At 61.9% G+C, this 22,598-nt stretch overlaps 1 protein-coding gene across 6 annotated transcripts in view; it reads left to right on the top strand.

Annotated features, from left to right (window-relative positions):
• The first annotated feature begins 11,214 nt into the window (after nt 1-11,214).
• The window catches only part of BAIAP2 (BAR/IMD domain containing adaptor protein 2), a 66,613-nt gene continuing 55,229 nt past the window's right edge, over nt 11,215-22,598 (top strand). For 4 of the 6 annotated variants that reach the window (XM_087854012.1, XM_087854016.1, XM_087854015.1 and 1 more), the window contains exon 1: nt 11,216-11,399. In XM_087854012.1, coding sequence (XP_087710138.1) covers nt 11,346-11,399 — 54 coding nt within the window. In that variant the 5' untranslated portion in view covers nt 11,216-11,345. Of the gene's footprint in view, nt 11,400-22,598 lie in introns of all 6 variants that reach the window. The other 2 variants (XM_087854017.1, XM_087854018.1) reach the window with 1 other exon arrangement.

Raw genomic sequence — 22,598 nt, 5'->3', positions numbered from 1 at the left:
GATGAGAGAGTGCTTCCCAACATGCTCTGCCCGCACCCGCCACGAACACAGACGCGAGATCCTCAGCAAAACAGGAGCAGACGGGCTCGAGCAATGTGTAAGAAGGGTCTTTATCTGGGAATAACTTGATTCTCAGATCAATCAACTGGGGTTTATCCTGGAAACGGAAGGTCAATTCAGCATACAGATGTCAATCCGTGTAATTCACAATATCAACAGACTAAAGAAGAAAGTCTGACATCTCAGTAGATGCAAGAAAAGCATTTGACAAAATTCAACGTCCATCAAAAAAACAAAACAAAACAAAACAAAACCTAGCAAACTAGGGAAAGAGGGAACTTCTCTATTAAAGGCATCTGCAAAACCCTACAGTTAACAGCATGCTTCATGGCAACGGGCTGAATGCTCTTCCCCCATAACATCGGGGACCAGGCAAGGGGACTCCTCTGACCCCTTCTATTCAACATCACATTGGGGGTCCTAGTCAGCATCATCAAGAGAGAAATCAGATGCACCCATGTTGGGAAGGAGGAAGAGTAAGATGACTGTGGACGCAAAAACCCCCGAAGGGACCTACGGGGAATCTGTGAGAACTAACCAGCAGGCTTAGTGAGGTCACAGACCACCAGGTCACTGCACAAATTCCATACGCATTTCTGTTTACTAGCAATGAACTACTGGAAACAAATTAGAATTTTAGACTCCAGAAACGGACTCCCACCGGCCAGGAGCGAGTAGCAGGCAGCAGGCCAGGGCGCCCACTACGAACTAGGAAAAGGACAAAACACAGAGCTCACCCTGTTGGGGCATCTGAGAGCTGCCGTCAGGGAGCGTTGCTTGTGCCTGCTCTGAGAAAAGCTGATTCATGGGCCTTCAATATTGGCAGCTCTTTGCAGGGCCTGGTGAGGAAGCTTCCGGCAGGCCCCCTTCAATGGGGCGTACTGAGAAGGGGACTCCAGTGGCTCCATGGTTTAAACCCTTCTGCTGGAAGACCGTGTGTGCTGTCAGATCCCCCTTCCCAGCCAGGGTTCCTCACCACAGCCTGGCAAGATGGTCCGCCAGAGAACAGGGAGGGCTGGGCCGGGATGGGAGAGGTCTGGGCAGGCAGGGAGGGTGTGGTGCAGTGGCAGCATGACCCCGGGGTCGGGGGCTGCCATGTGATAGACCAGGTAGTTCTCCAGGTCCCCAGTCACCTACCCGATCTCCTGACAAAGCCCTTTTCTGTTCAAGCCCGAGGCTCCTGACCGCCAGGACTGGCAGGTGCAGCAGCCCAGAGCCCTGGGGTGAGGTCTCGTGGCCCAGGGAAAGCCCCTCCCAGGTCCTGGCCCTGTGTGAGAAGACTGAAGCCTGGTCCCACCTCACCTGTCCTGGGGGCTGGTGGTCAGATGCCTGGGGCAGGTTGCTGGAGCCCGGCTCCCTGGCTCCTGGCCACCACCTGGCCGCCTGGTCCTGCCAGGGCCGCAGATGGTCTGGGCTCCCACTCAAAGTGTCCGCAGGCAACAGGTCAGGACTTCCATTCACTGTGCATGTCTCAGGGCAGCTGTCCTGTTTCTTCCTGAGAGGACTGGGCAGGGGAGGGGCTGCAGGGCCTCCCAGACATCAGGTACTGGACAGCCCGGGACCCTTTTCAGGCCCGGGGGCTCCATCTGGAAGGCACCCAGGAATTGCTCAGCTCACAGTGGCCGATGGTCCTTGCTGCTTCTGGGCTCTGCCTGAGCTGCAGGACGCAGTTGAACTGGGTCCAGGGAGTCCCTTTGTTAGCGGGGGGGGGGGGGGGAGCAAGTTAGGGCCAGAAGTCTCTGAGAGCAGCTGTCTGGCCTCCAGGTCTCACTTCCCTGATGGAGTTCTGAAATAAAGCTATGAAATTCTGGAGAAGTCTGGCTCCTCTAAGAAAAGTGCCACGCACACGCCAAGGTGCCCATTGTCGTCAGGCACCAGGGAACGCAAACCAAACCACAATGAGACACCAGCTCCCATCCACCAGGACGGCCAGAATCAAAAAACAAACAAGCAGGGCTGGTGAGGAACGGAGAAATCAGAGCCCTGGCGCATTGCTGGTGGGGACGTGCAGTCGTGAGTCAGTAGGAGGAACAGCTGGGTGGTTCCTCAGACAGCTAAACATAGTCACCACGTGACCCGGCAGTCCCACCCCTGAAGACGCACGCCGTGGGCCTGAGAACGGGCGTCCAAACAGAAGCGTGCGTGTGAGCGTTGGCACGGCCCCGAAGGCGCGGACGTTCCCCCGGGGCCCGCTAGGAAGGGACGCGCTGTGAAGAGGAACGAGGAGCTGACACCTGCCACCCCACAGGCGGGCCCCCAAGAAAGGAGCCAATGCAAAAGGTCTCACGGTGTAGGTTCCCCTGACGAGAAGCCCACGGGCCCAGAGCAGGCTGCTGGGTGCCAGCCATCGGCGGAGAGGAGCAGGCGCCCGACAACAGGGACGGGGCTCCCTTGGCGCTGGTGACCGTGTTCCGGAACTAGAGCAAGGAGGCACAGCACCGTGAAGGCACCAGGGGCCTCTAAGGTGGACTGAACTGCATACTTTAAGTTTCCTCTGTGACGTGACTTTCGCCTCAATCTTAAAACAAGATGTCACAGGGGCTTCTGAAAACACAGATTATAGCGCACGATTCCTCACGCAGCCAGAGCTGCCAGGGGAGGTGACCCCGTCCTGCACGGATTCCAGGCCATGTCTGTGCCGCACTGAGCCGCCTCTCACACGTATGACCTTTCCTTCCTCGATGGGCCTTGAACATCGGAGAATTTCTAGTCCCTCAGACCCGGAGGCGGCCACCTGCCACTGCCCATTCAGGGACAAGCACGAGGACTGCCACGACCGGAGCCTGTGGCTGCCCCGTCCCTGTCACCATCCCACCCACTCCTGCAGCCTGTCCACCTGGCTGTACTCGAGGACACCCTGCACGTTCCAGACAGGGCCCTGCTTTGCCCGGGCCACCTCTCTCTGCACCCGCCACGTGTCCCCATCACCTTTCTGGGCTGTCCACCAGGTGGCGGTGAAGGCTCCCCGATGCGGAGTCCCTGTCCACCTGTCCAGGCCAGTGCCCCTCGTCCTCTCTGCAGACCAGGGGGCCCGGATGCTGGGCCCCTGCTCCTGCAGGCGGAGCTCGACATAAATGCACCTGCGCCCTCGGCCTCTATACCCCCTCAGACGACAGTGGGGTGCCCGTCCCACAAAGCCCCCACAGGGCTGTCCTTGGACTGACACTCTCAGACCGGACCTGTCCCAGCCGCCTGCAAATTACCAGCTCAGCTTCCCAGCCACGCTGCACTGAAATCCCACCTCGGCTCTCCAGCAAGGAGCCTGTGTCCCTGTGGGAAGAGTCTCGGCTTTTACTCTCCTGATGCAGAATCAAGGTCACTGACGTTTCCCAGCAGGAACTCTTCAAGCCAAAGAATAAAGGAAAATTACTACACCAGCCCCTGAGACCGCACAAAGGACTGCTGGTGCCTGCCTCGAAGAGAAAGTCTCCGAATCTGGGTGTGAATTAACAGGCGAGCTGCCAGACCTCCGCGGGGGCCGCACTTCTGTCCCCACAGAGCAACACTCTGCAAAGGCCACATGGTCGGCCAGGGGGTTAAATGTCACCCCGGAGCTGTTTAAGTTGTTTCTCCCCACAGATGGAATGTTCTCTTCATATGGACATCCAGGCAACAGCCACAGTTTCCAGGAGCCTCTGAAAGATGTCTGTTTCTTCCAACTTTTGAAAGAGAGAAAGAGAGAAAAGCCTAATGGGGTAAATCATATTCTCAATCTAGACACTAGAATGATTTTTCTCAAAGTCATGCCACCTTCTGACCAGACCTGCCAGGGAAGCAGGTCACACTTCTTTGGGACCTGAAAGCCTGGTGGTGGCCTGGCTCCCCCCACACGTGGAGCCCTGTGCCGGCCCCAGCTGCTCCGGCCCCGCTGCAGCCTGGGTCCCGGAGGGGCTGCAGAAGGGACTGGCTCGGCGTCCCCAGCCCGCTGCCCCCCCAGCCCAGGCTTCTTGGTCTGGCTGCCCTGTGGACCTGGACTATGGGCATTGCTCTCCCCAGGGCCCCAGCCTCCTCTTCCCGAATTCCCTACCATTTGCTCCAGGAGCTCATAGCCAAATACCCTCTGTCCCCCACGGGTGTCCACCTGCACACCCCCGGTCCCCTTAGCCAGCATGGCTCCTCGGCCAGCTCTGCTCACTGCCTGGCCGGTTCTATCATGGGTATTCTAGCACATTCTAGGGTGAGCCACAGCAGGGGATAACAATACTTATGTGCTACCCAAGGGGACGGGACTTCACATCTCTTGAGTGCCTGTCACCCACTCGGGCTAGGCCTGTGGTCGTCCCGCTGAGGGGACAAAGCTGCCCCGCCGTCCGGCACGTGCACACGGACAGCTGCCAGACTGGCCCAGCATCACGTTCACACAGCGAGGACAACGTCCCTGGTTCCCGAGCACATGAGAAGGGGGGAGGCCTGAGTGCCAGGAAGAGAAGCTGGTGCTGCCTCAGGCAGAAGCCGCCCACTGGTCCCTGTGCCACGTCCAGGGGACACACCTGGCCCTGGACAGGCCCCCACATTAGGAGCCACCCCAGATAGGGAGACGGCTGGGCGGCCACAGTTGGGAACCAGGGACATGCTGCTGGGCCAGTCTTGGCAGACGTCCATGTCCATGCCAGACAGCAGGTCAGCTTTGTCCCCCCTGGCGGGTGACCCACAGGCCCAGCCTGAGTGGGCCTCAACACTCCCCCGGGGGGTTTCAGGATCTGCAGCGAGGAGAAAAAGTCAGATTTCAGGGCTGAAGACAACATTTTAAAATCTGGCTTTAAATAAACATGGAATAAAAAAAGAGCGAGTGGAGCCTCCGGCAGCTGAAATTAGAAGCAGCGGCCCCGGGCCGGGGAGCCATCTGTGTGCGCCAGGCAGCGCCGTCTGCAGTCTCCGGCAGCGCCCAGGGGCGGGGGGCGCCTGGACGGGGAGGGCCGCCGGGACAGGCCGGGCCCTGTTTTCCAGGGCGTCCCCTGAGCCCCCCGGCTCCAGAGAACACGTCCCCTCCTCTCTGCGCCAAACCCCCTTTCCTATCACCGTCGGCCGCTCAAGTCCACTGACAAGAGAGAAACCCAGCTTGGGGCGGAGGGGGAGCGAGCATGGGGCAGCCCGCGTCTTCCCGTCCCTCCCGGGCCTCAGAGTGACCACCGCCCGTGCACCCAGGGCCTCGTGGCCTCAGCGGCCCCCCGAGGGCCCCAACCCCCCCTGACCGCCCCCCCCCTGCACAGAAGGGGGCCCCCCCGGGGCCCCCTGCCCTCCCGCCCCACCTGGGCACACGGAGGCCCAGGGGCGGGGCGATTTAAATCCCCACTGTCAGCTACCGCGTCCCCACCAGTAGGTGGGTGCCTGAGCTGGCAGACGCGGGATGACGCGGACATGCAGAGGGGGGAGGAGCCCCGAGAGAAAGTCGGAGCCTCTTCGCGCCCCAGCGCTCACCCCCGCGCCGCCTCCCACGGCCCCTGGAGTCACGCCGAGGCGCGAGGATTATGTAAGGGGGCCGGTTGCTGGGGAACCTCTCCCACCCAGCCCTGCCACGCGGCCAGCACCTCCTGGCTCCTCCACCTGTGAGGACCCTCTCCGGCCCTCCCGCCAGCCTGGCCAGCAGGGAAGCTGGGGGAATGCTCCAGGCTGCCAGGCTAGGAGAGCTGACGCTTCGCCCCCAGTAACTATCGGCCAGGAGGGGCCGGGAGGCCACACCTGATCCTGTCCCGCGGTCCTCCGTCTTCCTCTGTGTGGGACAGCCAAGCCAGCTCCTGGCCTTAGAGACAGCGTCCCTTCCCAGGCAGGGCTCAGCTCAGACCTCCCTTCCAGGCATGCCCTGTGCTCCCACGTCTGTGCTCCCTGGGGGACAGACAAGGTAAGGGCACAGATCCCTCCAGGCGCAGGCTGAATCTGTCCCGTCTAGGGCCAACGTTTTTACTACAGAGGAGAAAGCCTTTAAACCGAGTTCGGGTCAAGGATGAGCAGGTTTTGGGAAAAGTGCAAATGCAGGGAAACAGCTGGGGAGCAGGGAGGGAGACGGCTCTCATCTGGGGCGGCAGATCGGCCTGGGCCGCCCCACCCTGGCCTCCCTGTAAGGCTGCGGCCTCACATGGGGCCACCCTCCAGCACAGAACCGCGCTGCCATCCACAGACCTGGGCACCCTCTGCCGGGACCGGCCGACTGCTCTACCTGCTGGCCCCACAGAGGTGGGGTTTGGGGGGGTGCAGGCCGCATAGAGGCTGGCGCCAAAGATGCTGGTGTCCCCTCTTTGATAAACTTTTAGTTTCAGGCAGTTTTGAACATTCACAATTATCGCAAAGATACACCACCCGCGTTTCCCATCATCGGCCCGTCCTGCCCGCGTGCGGGCCGGTCACAACTCAGGAACCAGCCTGGCTGTTGTGAACAGAAGTCCACGCTTTGTTCAGCTTTCCTTGGTTTTCCTGTCCTCTGTCTCTCTGCCCCGGTTGTCTCGTCTCCCCAGGCACCTCTGGGCTGAGCTGTCTCTCATGTCCCTTGGTTTTGGGGGGCCCGGCAGTTCTGGGGGTGCCAGACGGGGTGCTGGGGCCGTCCCTCCATCGGGATGTGTGACGTTTCTATGGCTGTTACACTGGGTGATAGGTTCTGGACGAAAGGCCACAGAGCTGAAGGGCCTTCTCACGTCAGGGCCACATGGGGTCACCGTGGTGTGAGCTGGCTCCCTGGCTGAGGGGTGCTGGCCAGCGTCTCCCAGCAAAGCTCTTCTCCCGCTCTCCCTGGAAGGCAGTGGCCACGCACGGCCCACATGTAAGGGCTGGGGAGTCTTCTTGAGGAACCCCCACTTTTTAAAGGGCAGCTTCTCATGTGCCTTTCTACACGGCATCTGGGTGCTTTCTAGAAACGTCCGTCTAAGGGTATTGACGATAATCTCTAAAACATCTGAAGGTTCATCACATGCCAGGCACAGTTCTCGAGGTTTTTCCTGCTGTTTGCACCTCTGATCTCCCGAGGCTCTGCGGCAGGTGCCCCTGCCCACCTCCCCCAGGGTGGGGCCCGCAGAGGCCGGGGAAGCGCCCAGGCCCCACTGGGCTGTGCCGGTGACTGGCTCCTGGTAACCAGTTCTTCCACCACTCTGCATCCACTCCCTCAACAGCACATCCAGCTGGCAGACACCAGACCTCACCCAGGGGCAGGACACGGCTGTCCTTTTGTGCCGGACAAAGCCGCGGTGTGCTTGAGGCCACTGAGGTGACCTTCCTGCTGGTAGGAGGCAGGACTCCGCCAGCTCAAGGCGTCTCCAAGCTTTCTTGTTGATACTGCGGATGGTCACGGAAAACATGGGCCTGGCCAGGACCCAGAAAACAGTCCTCCGGACACCATTCGAACAGTTGTGCCATAACCCTGGCCCAGGCCAGTCGCCTGGTGCATCTGCTGTGGACGGGGTCAGCAGTGCAGGCCAGGTCGGATGGGAAAGGTGAGGTCCTGCTAGATATGCCCGTCCCTCTGGCTCTGGAACTTTCTAGTTACCGATTAAAAGTGCTTTAATCCAGGAAGGAGAAAAGGAGGAGGAGTCTGGATTGGCTGGCTCCTTCTCTGAAAGCCGGGAGGAAGGAGGAAGGAGGAAGGCGGAGGGAGAGAGAAACGGCCCCCTTGCCAAGCAAGCACACATGTCCCTGTGATCTGAGCCGAATGGCCGCCCCTTAGACCAAGCTCAGCAGAAACCAGGTTAGGCAAAAAGAGACACAGAGGTGAAAGCCCTTCAAAGTTTTGCTGGGCGGCCACCTCAGAAAGGGCTCCTGTTTAGCAAAAATTCACAAATCCTTGTGCCTGCCTGCCAGGAGAACAGCTTGCTTGAAAAGCAAAGGCTGTCATCCTGTAATTAAATCTGAGACCCCCCTCCCTACGTGACGCTGAGATGAAGCCACTTATATAACACGCCTAAAAATAAGCTGATGAAGAGACGCACTTTCATTCTCCCTGCTCCCAGCCCTTTACTCCTGGGCCGCCCAGGCTGGGGTCTGATGAGCCAGGCTCAGCGTTGGCAGCCCCTCATGCTCGGGTCCTCGCCTCCGACTGCAGCCCAGCAGCCCGCACGCATCAGGGCCCAGGTCCGGTGCACCCCCTGGTTCAGAGCTGGGTGCTGGAGGTCCACATGGCTACGCACCTCCCCGGTCACGCAGACCGCAGAGCTGAGGCCCGACAATCAGAAGTGACAGCGAAGCCGGTGGCCACAGGGTGCCAGAATACCTGCCTTCTCAGGGACCCCTGAACTGTCCCCCAGCTCTGGCCCGAGTGCGGGAAAAACACCACCTTGGTCTGGGGCGTGCTGCCCATCTCGGCTGGCGCTGGCCCTCTTGCTAATCCTCTCAGACTCCTCCATCGTGACAGCGCCTTCCTCTTGCTGGTCTTGGAGGGGGCGGGCCAGACCCCAAGTCTAGTGATTTCCCAGATGCACAGACCGCCAACCTCCAGGCAACGCATTCGATCCCATAGCCCCCCACACACTCTGAGTTAACGGGAGACGGAACGAGGTGGGCTTTATAAAGGGCTCTGAATACCTCCAACATAAAAAGTTGTCGAAAAAGGGTACCCCCTGAACTCCGGGGGGCTGGCGCTGGGGCTGCTCTCTCAGCACCTAGCCCACTATCTCGCCTTGCCCACTGTTCGGGCCCTGGGCCTTTACCCTTGGCCCTAGCCCCGCCCCAGACATCTTCACCACTTGAAAGGGCTTCCACGCAAGGAAGAAACCCCTCAGAGAACACTGGTGTCTCCCAGGCAGGGGCTCAGAGCCCCGCTGAAGACTCCTTCACAGCTGAAGGAGCGGACACGCCTGTGCTGGAGATCTTTCTGGAGTCTGGTGGCTCAGTGAGGCCACCAGGCAGGGTGCAGGTCTCCAGACCTTGCTACGATGGCCTCGCCCACATCTCACTCTGCGCCTGCCATCAGCCCTGCCGGTGTCCTCGGTGACGCTAGATGCAACACTCCTTCACTTTCACCGGGGGCAGGTGCTGACCGATGGGCTCCCTCCCCAGCACGGGCTGCAGGGCCATCAGTACACAGGGAAGGCAGGCCGGGCTCTCAGTGGGTCCCCTACCCCAGCCACTACCACAGTGAGCATGCTCGGGCAGGACGCCGAAAGTCAGGAGCGGAAGCTTCTAGAGGGCTGTGCTTGGGACTACAGGTGCTTCTCTGGAGACAGCCCTCTCCTCCCTCTACTGTCTGGAAACTGATGGGAGCAGACAGCTCGAAGTTCTCCAGGCTGATTCCCCTCCCACAGTGACGAGAGCCCCCCTCCCCGGTTTTCCCGCCAGCCTCCACCTGTCATTCTTCTGGTCCCAACCACGTCACTTCCCTTCGGGCAGGCAGCAGCTCTACCCTCCACCCACAAGCCCCACCTCCGCCCTTGACCCCAGTCAGGTCAACGGATGTTAGTCCTAGGGGTCAGCTGCATGGAAGCGTGCCCGGCACCAAGCTGGCCTGGAGAAATGGGAAAGAAGGGGAAAAAGTCCCAATGTCAGCTGCACAAGCAGATAAGTATCCCAGTCGTTAGAGCAAATCTGAATCGGCTTTCTGTCACTTGCCACCAAAAGAATCCCAGAATCTATAGACACAGGAATCCATCTGAAAACACTGCAAGCGATAAAGGAAAAAAGGAAGCCATAGCTGGAATCGGGAAAGAGATTCAACCAAAAAGGATCTGCCTGTGATGGAAGGCTCGCAGGTGGGGCAGGCGGCCTCTTCCCGAACGTCCGTCGCTTTCCTTTCTCAGCACCGCTCCTACCAAGCGGAGCGAGGTACGTTTGGATCCGGGGCGCTGTGACTTCAGGACTTGCCTTGGTCCCGCTCTGTCCACAGCCATCCGGTGGGTCTGTGTCTCCCTGGGCAGCTGCTCTGGAGGAGAGGCGTGAGCGACTGTCCTGGATGGGAGGCTGGCAGAGAGTGTCAGGCTTCGTTAGACGGAAACACTCAGATCTGCTGTTTTACAGCATAAAGCAAATAATCCCTCTATGTAACTCTAATTCATGTAAATATTTTTCTAAAGCAATGGTACTGGGAGCCCCGTGTGCCAGCTTGGTCAGCTTTCCTGTGGAACCTCCCAGGAAAGGCCTTCAAAACCAGCAGTTCTGTCTGACCCCTCCATCCCTCAAGGGAGGTTCTCCCTCCCCAAAGAGGGTCGTCTGCCATCGCAGGATCCTCTCTTCCCCTGGGGGTCCCCCGCAGACCCCCCACAGGGTGCTGTCCCTACCCCCCATCCGCCCTCCTGGCAAATTCTCCTCTCCGTCCCCCAGGACACTCCCCTCTCCAGGATCTTCCCCAGGGCTCACCCCACCTGCGTAGTCACCCCTCCCAGGGTCCTCCCCTCGAGGGTCCTCCCCTCCCGGAGTCCTCCCCTCCCAGGGTCTTCCTCCAGGACGCAACCCCACCCCTGGTCCATCCCTCCCACAGCCCACCCTCCCAGGATCCTCCGCAGGGTCCACCCCTCTTAGGATCCACCCCCAGGATCCTCCCCTCTCAGGATCCTCCCCAGGGCCCACCCCCCAAGGGCCGCCCACCCATCCTCCGCCCCGCCCGAGACTCCGCCGGCCCGCGCACTCACCTCCCGAAACTCCGGGTCCGAGCCGGACCCTGGGGCAGCATGCCGGCCTCTCCCCATCCGTCCTTGCGCCCGCACGGCCGGCAGCCGGCCGCCCAGGGACCCACCCCCGCCCGGCGCGAGCCCGCTACCCCCGCCGCCTGCAGGAAGAGGCGCCCGAGGACCGCCCGGACTCGCAACTCGCGAAGAGCCGCCCCCACGCGCGCTCGCCGCAGCGCCCCCGCTCCCCCACCTTCCGCTCCCCTCCTCCAGCGCCTCCGGCCCACGCCGCCCCGCCCCCAGCCCGGCTGTCGCCCGGCCCCCAGGCTGTTCCCAGGGCCGCGGCCCGCGAAGCGCCTCCACCTCCTCCCCTGCGATCGACAGCGCTGCCGGCCAATCGCTGCCTGCAACCGGCCCGCGGGCTCCACCCCCTCCCCCGTCTCCCGAACCCACCAATGGGAAGGGCGGTGCGGGGGCGGGGCCTGCCGGTTGCCTGGCAGCGGTGCGGCCGGGCGGGGGCGGGCGGGCGGCCGGGGGCGGTGATCCGAGCGCGGGAGGCGGGGCCTGAGGGGGCGGGGCCTGGACGGTTATAAAAGCGGTCGCCGACGGGGCGCCGCGTTTCTGGTCCGGTTCCGCGCGCTGTTTGCTCGTTCCTGCCGCGCCCGTCGCGCCGCCCGCCGCCGCCGCCCGCCGCCGCCCGCCGCCGCCCGCTGCTGCCGCCGCTGCCCGCGCCCCCGCTCCGCTCCGCGGTGCCGCCGGACCAGCACCATGTCGCTGTCGCGCACAGAGGAGATGCATCGGCTCACGGAAAATGTCTACAAGGTGAGTCCCGCGCCGCCCGCGCGCTCGGGGCCGACCCGGCCGGCCCCGGGGCCTCGGGGGTCTTCTGAGCGGCCGCGGAGACCCGGCGCCAGTCAGTCGGTCACAGGTGGGCGCGGGCGCCCCCGCTCCGACAGCCCCGCGCTGCCCCCGCGCGCCCCTCTGCGCGTCCGCCCCGGCGTCCGGGGGACGGGGCCCTCGGACAGGAGTGGAGCGGGGCGGGGGCCCCCGGGGATCCAGGGGTTCCGCGTGCCGCGCCGCCCGTCGCCCTGCGCCCCGGGTGGCGTGGGGGTCCCGTGGTGGCCCCTCCAGGCGCGGTTACGCAAGCCCTTGGGCACTTTCTTGTCAACAGGCTTTCCCTTTGCACAACTCCTTCCCGGGCAGTCATGGACAGGGCCCCAGGTGGGAGGTCGCGCGCGGGCAGGTTGGATGGGTGGACAGATAATCCATCATCTTATGTAACCGCGGAGGAGTAGACTAATTGTGTAGGAGGCTGGCGCGCCTGCCTCTGCTTCTGATGTGTGTGAAGAGTGGGGTTCGCGTCCTCCTCTGCACACTGTCACATCTGAGGGCTGCAGAGCCCTGGCGGGAGACCCCCTCCGGGGCCCCCTCCCTGGTCATTCTGTGCCTTGTCCACATGAACAGGCGCTTGGGTTTCTCTCCAGCATCCATTGTGTCAGTGTGCACCCTCACCCCAGGGACAACAGACCCAGGCTTCCTGGGGCTCAAGGCCCTCTGCAGCCCCACGCGGGCGTGTTCTCAAGAGGGGGACTCATGCCTTGGGCGTCCACAGCAGGCTTCTTACAAGGCTGTGCTTGATTTCAAAACCGTGTCTGAAGGTTAATGGGTGGGCTGGGAGATTGAGGTGCTTGGTGTTTGCGTGGTAGTTGCTGGTTCACCGCCACTAAGCGGGATTGCGAGGCACTGGCGGAGCAACAGTTTCTAATTGTATTAAACAATTATGGCCGTGCCTTTTTAGCCAGTGGCCTGTGAAGCCGTCCCCATAAGCTCGCTCAGGCTCTGGACAGCTGCAGCAAGACTTCCTGAGGGGCCCCTTTGCTTTCAGCTGGATTTCAGGTGGCAGACTGTCCTCTAATACAGCTTCTACTTGAGATTTTAAAGTTACAGCTAGATCACGGGAAGAATTTTGAGCCGGTCGGGCTGGACTAAGTCAGCTCTGGAGCCATGTTAGAGCTGCCGGTAAACACGAGTCAGAGGCTTATGAGGAGTCAGCACGTAAAAGGAACAGCCTCTGGGGTTTTGTGTTTGGTGTCACAGAGAATCCGCGGCATACGTTTCTGCTGGTGTTGCTCTGCAAACGCTGTTAGGGAAGGGAGGTTTATTAAATTATTAGTCATTAGTTCCATAACCGTTTGCTCATTATTGCAGGGGGTGGAAGGGAAGTGCTGGCCAGAGGATCTCTTTCCTATTTTCCCTGCTTCTGCCATGAAACCATTAAACAGGAACTTTCGCGGTGAGAATCTCGAGGGGTGCATGGCGTGGCTTCACTCTGGGGAGCCCCAGGATCGTCCTTACAAAAAGTCTTATAAACTGGGCAGTGAGGCGTGCGGTTACGGCTGAGCATCTTCGAGGTGGAGCTGTGATTTCTCTGGAGAACCGAAGTGAGATCTGCTGGCAGGCTGGCAGCGGGAAGCTAGTAGGGTCTGGGTGTGAGGACCGTGAACCCCTCTGGAACCCGGCTGGAGGGTGTCGGGTGTACACATTCAACAGGCGAGCCTGTGCTTTGTGCCTGTGGAGCAGCTGATTCGTGAGCTCACGTGGGGGAAGTGTGGCGAAGAGCCCCGAGCTCTGCAAGGCTGGCCACGGCAGGCCTTCGTGTCCGGTATCCGCAGGGCCGTGCCCCCCCCCCCCCCCCCGCAGCCACTTCTGGTCACAGTGCGCCCGCGCTACAACGCCGCCAGGTGGGCTCTGCAGGCGGTGCTCTCTGACGCTCTGTGGCCCGACTGCCGAGTCTTCGAGTGCCGGCGCTCTCTTACCCTTTTGTGTTCCGTCCCCGGGGAGCTCAGTGTTCTGCTGCCGGGGTGGCACGGGTGGGGCAGCGTGGGCACCCTGGCCCGGCGGAAACCGGCCACCGAGGCACAGTCGGGGCACCGCTGGAGCCGCCGGTGGTGGACCTGGCTGGTCCTCCGTCCTCTCCGGGGGGCCGTGCTGCCTCTGCGCCTGGGTCGGGGGCTTACGGAAGCGTGGTCGGGCCGTGGCCCCGCTCGGTGTCCCCTGCGTAGCAGCCCAGCTGTTTGCTTTGGCCCTGCACCGTTCCAGCTGCAGTTCTGAGCGCTGTTTGCCTTGGCAGAGAAGGGACCAGCAGGGACGCTCGTCCTTGGCCTTGCTGATTAGAACTGTGAGAATAGAATGTACTCGTGCCTGGAAGAATCAGCCACACGGACTTGTACCTCTTTCCTGGTGGCCCAGCCCCTGTGGGAGCCGCGTCCTCGGGGAACGTCACGAGAGGTGCAGAGAGAGAAGCGGAACGGCTTCCGTGTGTCCCCTGAGAGCTCCCCTTCTGACGTGGGGCAGGGGGACACGCACCAAAGCCTTCTAGGGAGGGCCCAGAAGCGTGGGGGGGGGGCTTCAGGTGCTGGAGGTGCAGAGACCAGAGCCTGGCATCCGAGACCTAGCCTGGGGGTTGCCTGGAGCGAGGGACGGAGGGGCACGGGGGCAGGCATCTACTGCTCAGGATTAAGCCCAAGCCACAGCCCTCCTGGGAGAGACCCCTGAGTGACCCTACGTGCCGGAAAGAGACTTCTACAGTAGCTGACCTCCCTTCCCCGGTTGGGGGGATGGGTTGGGGAGCAGCCGTCGGTTGGTGTCTCTCAGGGCCTTACCTACCAAGGGAAGCTGGGGCTCTCTGCCGACCTGTGAGCCTTTGGGGCAGCAGCTCTGGCGGCTTCCCCAGGAATAGCAGCAGTGCTTGTGCCGAGGGTGTGGGGAGCGGGGGCCGCCTAAGGAGAATGACTCCCTCAGAGAGCCTTGGGTGTGCTGCTTTATGGTGGTGGGGCTTTGGGGCTTGGTCAACAGGGCTAGGCTGGTAACTAGAGGCTGTCTGGTCGTCCTCACCCCATAACTGCTGTGGGGAAGCTGGCCTGGCCGTGCCACGGCTGCCCTATGGGTGGTGGGTGACGTGGGGTTCCTGGAGCTGGGAGTTGGTCAGACTTGACACCCCGGTGCCGTTGGTCAGGGCTTGCGCTGGGTGGGGGTGTTGGCGCTGGCGGGAGGGAGCCGACCTGGGCAGGTGAGAGCCCACTGCTGGCTTTTCCCACAGTGGCCTGGCTGCCCAGATGCTGCCGGCTACCCTCCCCTGTGTCCCACCCACTCCTCCAGGTGGGAGTTTGGGGGAGCTCTGGGAGCTCTGTGCCGCTGACCTCAGACCCGCTTTCCCCTCACCCACGACTGGGCAGTCCCCCCAAAGCGTTTGCTGTCATCAGAAGCCTGGCGTCCGGCGTGGATGGAGCTCGGTGGGCCCCCGGTTGGAGAAAGTGCAGTGGACCCTGAGAGGCACTTCCTTGGCAACGGAAATGCCTGCTGGGAGGAGCAGAGCTAGTGCCTGCTGGGGGAAGGAGGCAAGGAGTCACAGCACCGTGCGCACTTGTGTGCACGCGCATGCGTGTGTGTGCTTGCATGGATGAACACGTGTGCATGCGAGTGTGTATGCCGTGTATGTGTGAGTGTGGACGCGAGTACGTGTGCATGCACACGTGTGCGGCTTGTTTGCTTTAAAGGTACTTTCAGGGGTGCCCCGTTGGGTTCCTATCTTCTGATAAGGTAGCAGGGCCTGCTGTCACCGACCGACTGTGTCTGAGCTTCTCTTCTCCTGGGTGTGCTACGTGGCGTCCATCCGCCCCCCTCAGCAGCATTTTAGGGGTGCACCTCCCACCCCCTTTCTGGAGTAGCTAGGGCAGTGAAGTGCAGTTTCTCTGTTGCCCTGATCTCTGAGCTGTCTGGCTGGGGCAGCTCCTTGTACCCAAGTCGTCCCAGAGATTGTTGGCACCATGGCACAGGACCCTTGCTGGCTCGTGGGGTGCCTGGTGTATGGCCGATGAATGTACCAGGGCAGCCTGGAGGCACTTGGGCCCAGAGTTCTGAGCAAGTGTCTTGCCTGCACTATCCCTGTGGGTCTTGCTCTGAACACATGTCCTGTGTTTGGAGGTTGGCTCGGTTCGTGGGACTGACCCGTGGGCACCTGAGGCTCCAGGTCACAGTGGTGGCTGGTGCTGGCCCTAGGCTTTTGGGATACTGTCAGCAGGGAGAGGCGCTCGTGGTGCCACAGGAGCACGTCTTGTTTCTGCCTGGTTTGCGGTGACGCCACCTGGTTTGTGATGAGGCCCCCTGGTTTGCGGTGGAGCTCCCTTAGGGCCAGCCCTGTTCCCACCTCCCCTGGCATGGAAGTGTTGGCTGGGCTGCCTAGGACAGGCAGCCTTTCGTGGGAGGACTAGCTGCTGAGTGAGAGGGCCTGGTCCCCTACCCCTGGCCTCAGGGAAGCAGGCTGGCACTCCTCCTAAGTTTGCAGGTCTGGGTCCTGGTCCGGAGAGCCCTGTAGTGTCACCGCTGGACTGGGTGGGCCACAGGCAGGGCTGGCCTTCCTGCTTACTTGTCCCCACTGAGCTTGGCCTGGCACCCTGGACATTGCCTGTGCTGTCATCCTCCAGTGGGGACACCTGACCCGTCAGTCCAGTGTGGGGGTGCCCTGGGCTGCCAGCCAGGCTGGCTCCTGTCCTCTTTTCTTGCCCCCAGGTGCACCGAGCCAGGGCCTGCCCTATGTCACCTTCCTGGCCACTCAGGATGGGGAGGCTGTCCTCATCATGGCGCAGACCTGTGTCCCCTTGGTACGCAGCACCGGGGCACCATCGGGGCTGTCGGGGCTGTGCTAACACCCACTGATGACAGCCGTAGTAGTTACGGATGGCACGGACTGAGCCAATCCCCTCCTGGCACTGAGCGTGCTACACAACGGGAGGTGGCTGTCAGGGCCCCAGCCCAGTGGGCACAGATGACTCCAGCCAGTGGCCTGAAGGGAGGTGGGTGCCTGGGCTTCTCTTAAAGGGCAAAATGTTTTGTCTTCACGCGACGTGCTGCCGAGTAAACCCAGCCTTCCCCTGAGACCCACGTGTGGTGAGTCAGGACCAGCGTGGCTGCCCGACTATGGCCAGCACGGGGGCATCAGGGCTTGGGATAAAACAGCCGGGGTCTGCCCTCCTAGCTGTTTGCTCTGAGAGCAGTGGCGCAGTCCCCCACGGTTCTGGAGGCCGTGGCAGGTCTTTGTCCCCACGCACAACGCGTCCCTCTTTCTCGGGGCCCATGGGCAGGCTGAGTGTTGGCTGGGGCACAGTTGGTCCTGCAGCCTCCTGGGGCCTTGGTGTTGGTCCCCACAGAGGGCGGACACTTGGGCCTGTGAAGAGAGGGGCTGGGGTGGGAAGGCGGGACCTGGAGCCAGACCAAGCCCGTCTCTAAGAGGTGACCTTGGGGACGGGGGCCAGGGGATCTGTGCCCACACCGTCTGCAGGATCCCTCGTCCTGCCTTCAGCTCCTCCTACAGACTTGTACTCCATCTGTCCCAGAAACCTGTCTGGCCCTCGGGCTCCTGCAGGCTGGTGGGGAGGAGGCTCGCCTGGCCTTTCTCTGGCTCTGTGGCCCAACGGTCTCAGTCCTTCTGCAGGTGCACGATGGCCAGGATGCTCCCAGGTCCCCGCAGGTGCCCCTTCCTGCTCCAGTGCCCATCTGGGGGCTGGCGGGCCAGTCTGGACGTCTTCCGCTAGGAGAGGAACGTCCTCAGGGCGCCACCGCACACCCTGGGGGAGAGCACATAAGGGGTCTGGACGTGCGTCACTGGATCCCGCACCTGAATCGGAGAGGAGCCATGGCCAGTGTGGGCCACCAGGAGGAAACAACGCCACGGGTCAGAATGGAGTGCTTTCTTCGTGTTTGGGATTTTAATTTCCTGCTTACAGGGACAGTTTTTTAGAATTATTTTGAGAATTTTTAGAAGTGTTTGTCTTAAATACATGTGAAATAAATTGGTAGGGATTTTTTGAAACTGTTTCACATTCAGAGTCTGGTTCTTCTGAGCTTCGTTTCGGCTCACAGCCCTCAGTGTCCCGGTGTCCCCAGCGCTGGCGCCTGGGCCATCGGGTATCAGTGGCCAGTTTTCCCGAGCGAGTCCCTGGAATGTTCTTCCAAGCCTTGACACCCTCCTGCTGTTTGTGCCCACCCTTTTTTGTTTCTCCATCAAAGAAGGCTTTCAGACACCAGCCAGGACCCCTGTTCCTTTTGAGTTGTTAATGGTTTGTGGACGTAATGTCCAGGTTTGCCCCTGCCCAGCCACGTCAGGGACAGTCACAGGTAGGCCTGGGCCAGGTGATGACACAGGTAGCAGACCATGAAATGCACCGGGATGTCATAGCTGTCCGCCCTGCAAAAGAAATTAACATCTTGCTGTTGGAATTGGGGGTGAGGAGGGAGTAGGGGTGTAGGACAGGTGCCCCCGTTCCAGAGCTAGACCACTGTCCAGCACCCGGGGCCCATGCACGGTCACAGCTGACCTGCTGGGACAGAGTGGCCTTGCCGCTTCTGGCGGGGCTCTTAAAAAAAAGGTTTGTGGGGCGCCTGGGTGGCTCAGTGATGCGTCGGCCTTCAGCTCAGGCCATGATCTCAGGGTCCTGGGATCAAGCCCTGCGTCAGGCTCCCTGCTCAGTGAGGAGTCTGCTTTTCCCTCTGCTCTTCCCCTCCCCCCCCATGCTCTCTCGCTCTCTCCTCCTCAAATAAATAAAATCTGAAAAAGAAATGAAAGGGTTGTGACAGAGGCAGAAGGGCTACTCCCGAGGGAAATAGACCTAGGGCCCGTCTGCCGCCCCCTGAGTGCACTGTGGGGCTGGTCAAGCCCCTGCCCTGGGAGATACTGTCTGGCAGAAGAGGCCTGTTGTCTGTCCCCCCTTCATTCTCTTCTGCCTGCCCAGAGAAGCCATGTCGTTTCCAGTCCAGAGACTGATGGCACTCAGGCCATGGCCATCTTACCCTTGGGAATCCAGGGCCTTGCTGGCCCCAGGCTGGGGTGGCTTGGAGGCACCTCTCGGCCAGGGGCTATGGTCAAGCCAGCAGCAGGAGTCCTGGGGAGGGGGCTGTGAAGTCGGTGTGTCACGCTGTCTCTCTCTGGCTCTGCTTGGGGACGGGGGTGGGCCAAGCATCGGTCGTGGGCCGCTGGGCCTTCCAGCCTGCTGGTAGTCATGAGTAACCTCGATGGCCATGGGCCAGGCGCCGTGCTGAGAGCTGTGCACGCGACCTCCTTTATCCCTCAGCTTCTCAACGGGGGCCCTGGCTGTCCCCGGCTGGCAGGGGAGCCTTATGAGGTGAAGCAGCGTGTTCCAAGGCCGTTCAGCTGGTCCATGGCTGAGTGGGGCTGGAACAGGCCTGCTGAAGCCTGGAGCCGTCTGTCGTTCCGTTCGGGAGTCCCACACACTTCAGGCAAGTTTTTCAGCTTCTGTGCCACCATTTTCTCGTCAACGAGTAAGCGGGCCCACGGAAGAGTTCCTGGCACAGGGAATGCGTTGGGTGCGTGGTGGCTGTCGTCATTAGCTTTCAGAGTGCGGAGTTCTGCAGGGGGCAGGAGGTCGGCGGCAGGGCGGGAAGGCCAAGGCAGAGGCCTCGGTGCTGCTGTCTGACTTGGGCTCCCAGCGGCGCCCTCGGGCCGGGCGTCCTGCGGCACCGGAGGGCAGCGGGAGGGGGCGGCTCCCCAGCCTGCCCAGGCGGCCTCCCTGCTCGCTCGCTGGTGGTTTCTCATCCAGGGAGCCCAGCCTGTGAAACTCAGGTCAGAGCCTTCGTAGGCACAAGGACAGGCCAGCGGAATGTTCTAACCGGGCAAGCAGGAACCAGACTTAGTTTCGCTGTCAGCGTTGGGCCTTCATGCGGCGACTGGGGGCTGGCCCAGTGTCTCCGGGTGCTCCGGCTACCGTGACACAGCGCCGTAGGCGGTGGCTTCCTCAAGACACCAATTTCTGACGGTGGTGGGGGCTGGGAGTCCTAGAGCCAGGCATGGGAAGGGCTGGTTCTCCCGAGGCCTCTCTCCTGGGCGGGCAGACGGCCGCTTGTGTCCGAGTCCCCGCACGGTTGTCCCTCTGTGTGTCTGTGTCCTGATCCCTTCTTAGGAGGACAGTAGTGAGACTGCACTGGGGCCCACCCTGATGACCTCCTTCAACCTAATCCGTTCTGTCCAGTCTCTTTCCACGTACAGCCGCACTCTGAGGTGCTGGGGGCTGGGACTTCAGCTCACGCGTGTTCAGGGGACTGATCAGCCCCTAGCAGGTGTGCACTGGGCCCCCACCCCCAGGAGCAGTGCGCGGGTATGGTCGGCAGGGCGTCCTGGGTGCCCTGTGTCCGAATCGGAGTGACAGGGTTCCAGGCTGGTCATGTGTGGGGCCGTGATGGTTTCTCTCCAGCCTTGAGCCAATGACCGTCCTCGGGCTCTGGCGACGCGAAGAGGTCGCCAGGAGCACACTGCGATTTTATCCCAAAGGCGGCTGGCTGGGAGCATGGGCTTCGGCTCAGTGCTGAGCGCAGACCGAGAGCATCCTGAGCACATGGGTCCCCTGGCGCGGGGCCCAGCGCTCGGGGGCAAGTATGCTGCCCCTGGAAGGTGACTGCCGTGGGTGCCGTTAGGGGCTGAGCCCCACTGAAGTCAGCGTGGGGGGCGTGTGTCTCCCAGACAGGAGATGGGTGGCCAGGCTATCGGGGGCCTTGGACCCTACTGCAGGGTGTGTCTGGTTCCCGGAGGGTGGGGGGTGTCCAAGCAAGGAAATGGTGGTGCTCCGAGACCCCTGGAAGGGGAGTGGGGGAGCTGGCGGCCCGGCTGCTCCCCGTTCTTGTGCCGGCTGTCGCCCATCCCTGCGGGGGGCCAGGACTACACAGGGCACAGAATCGTGTCCCTTGTCCCTGTGCTGCTCTGCCAGTGGCTCAGGCCATCCCTGCTCCTGGGGCCTCAGGCTCCCTGACCCCCCACGTGCCATGCCAAAGACATGAATTGTGACTTGATTGTAAGTTGGTGGCTCGTCAGAAAGCTGATGGAGGCACGAGCCACGTCCTCCCTGCTGGGCAGCTTCTCAGCCTCCCTCACCTGGGGCGAGGCCACCTGTGGCCGCCCTCCCAGGGTGGGGGGAGGGGCAGGAAGTCTAGCCCTCTGTGTTCTGGAACGGTCCAGTGCCTTGTTTCCTAGTGCCAGCTCGCCTTGCTTGTCATGCTTCCTCCTTGTCATGCTTCCTCCTTGGGAGGCTGCGGCCAGGTTGGCCTCCCCGTGCCCCTGTGCGGCCCTCATCTCTGTGGGCGGCTGTGGGGCTGAGGCCACACGTGCCTATGGCAGAGAGTTGGGACCTGAGGGGAGCTCGTGGGCTGTGGGGCTCGTGGCCCATGGGGGAGTCCCATGGAGGGTGTGGGGAGGGGGTCCTGGTGCTCCTAAAGGGTAGTTGGTGCGTGTGGAGAGCTGCTCAGTTTGTCCCTGCTCCCGGGGGGCGGGGGGGTTCTCTGTTCTCTGCTGGCCACTCTCCCAACATCACCCCTGTGGCTGTTTTGTTCTGGAAGCTTCACCGCATCCAGTCATTCTCTGAGCAAGTATGAACACAGTCTTACTTCCTCTGCTCTAACCCAGTGAGATCCAGCTTGAGATCTGCCTCCTCCAGGAAGCCCCCCTCCCCGAGCACTCCCTGAACGCCCCAAGCTGGTTTTATTCCTTCAAAAAGGACCTCCAGGATAGATGTTCCTATTTTTAAAGGGGGACAGGACCTTCCATCTGCCCCCATCCCCAGGCAGAAGTCTTGCACTGTGAGCCGGGCCCTCCGCCCGGGGCCCCAATGAGTCAGTGCTCTTCTTGGAGGCTGCGGCAGGCAGGCCTCCCCTTGGAGGGTGGCCACCACCTCCCCAGCAGCTCCTGGACAGCGGGCTGCCACAGTAGACTGGGGCTGCTGGCCCGGAGGCTGGTGCCTGCTTACCCTGCAGTGGTGAGGGGTGGGACGTGAGGGCAGGTGGTCCCGGGCAGCCAGGCGCTGGGCGCCTCCATGGCTGGAGGCCGTGTGTCCTGGGTAAGCAGAGGGGACGGGCACCCTGACATCAGTCCTCTCGTGGGGTCGCGGAGCAGGTGCAAGTCACCTCGGCCCTCGCCTCGTGCCGGTGTTGCTGGCCAGGGCTCCTAAGCAGCCCAGGGCAGATGGAGTCGCACGGACGGCACCTGGGGCAGCCATCGGGGTAGCAGGGAGGCCCGTGTGTGGCGAGGGGTGCGCTCAGCTGTGTGGCCAGCCCGCGCTTGAAGCCACAGCTGGCTCCGCCCAGAGCTGGTGGGCAGGCTCTTAACCTTCCCGGGCCTCTCTCTGTCCGTCTGTAAAATGGGGCAGCGGTGCTTAAGGATCATTGGGCGAGGGCGCAGGGTGATGGGGGTTAAAGGCCAGGTGGGGTCCCAGCGCCATCTTGTCTTCTAGAGTTGTTCTTCCAGGGGTCGAGTGCGCAGAGAGAAAGGAAGCCTGGCTCAGTCACACACCGTGTGTGCGTGTGTGCACAGCACACAGGCAACCACGGCCACCCCGTCCGTCTTTCGCTGCGAGTGAGGGGCTGGAGGGGAAGCAGAAGGCATGTCACTTCCCCTCTGTCAGCAGAGAAACTCTGCTCTTCGTGACTGCCCTGCCAGGAAGGTGCTGGCGGGCGGTCATTAGGAACCAGAGCTGAGGCATAAACAGAATTCCTGAGCTGCAAGCAGCAGACCCGGACGCGGCCCAGGAGCAGGCTGGAGCAAAGTCCCTTAGCAGAGCGCCTTCCTAGAAATGTGCTGGCCCCTCTCCTCATTCCCCCAAGTGGAGACAGGGGTGTCTCACTGCTCTTTCTCCTCACTGGCCAGGCAGACCTGTGACCACAAAGGAAATCAAAATGCCCGTGAGTGTCCAGGCAGGCTGGGAGTGTCCCGGAGCCACCCAGGTGGGAGGGCTCCCGGGGCTCCCAGCATGCTGGGGTCCTGCCGACAGCGCCTGTGCGGGGCACCGGTCCCCCCTTTTGCTCTTACAGAAATGCATGGCTGGGGTCCCTGGGGGCACCCCTGCTGTGGAGGTTCACGTAGACTCCAGGGAGGGCGGCAGCATCCAGCTGTGGGATGTCCCGGCAGGAGGGTGACTGCACAGCACGCCTGAGCTGGTGAGTGTGTCCGGCAGAGATCCCTTGTCA

This window comes from Ursus americanus, chromosome 23, assembly GCF_024610735.1.
Source record: "Ursus americanus isolate L20-20 chromosome 23, mUrsAme1.1.p, whole genome shotgun sequence".
NCBI lineage: Eukaryota > Metazoa > Chordata > Mammalia > Carnivora > Ursidae > Ursus > Ursus americanus.
This window is presented reverse-complemented; position numbering and strand designations above follow the sequence as displayed.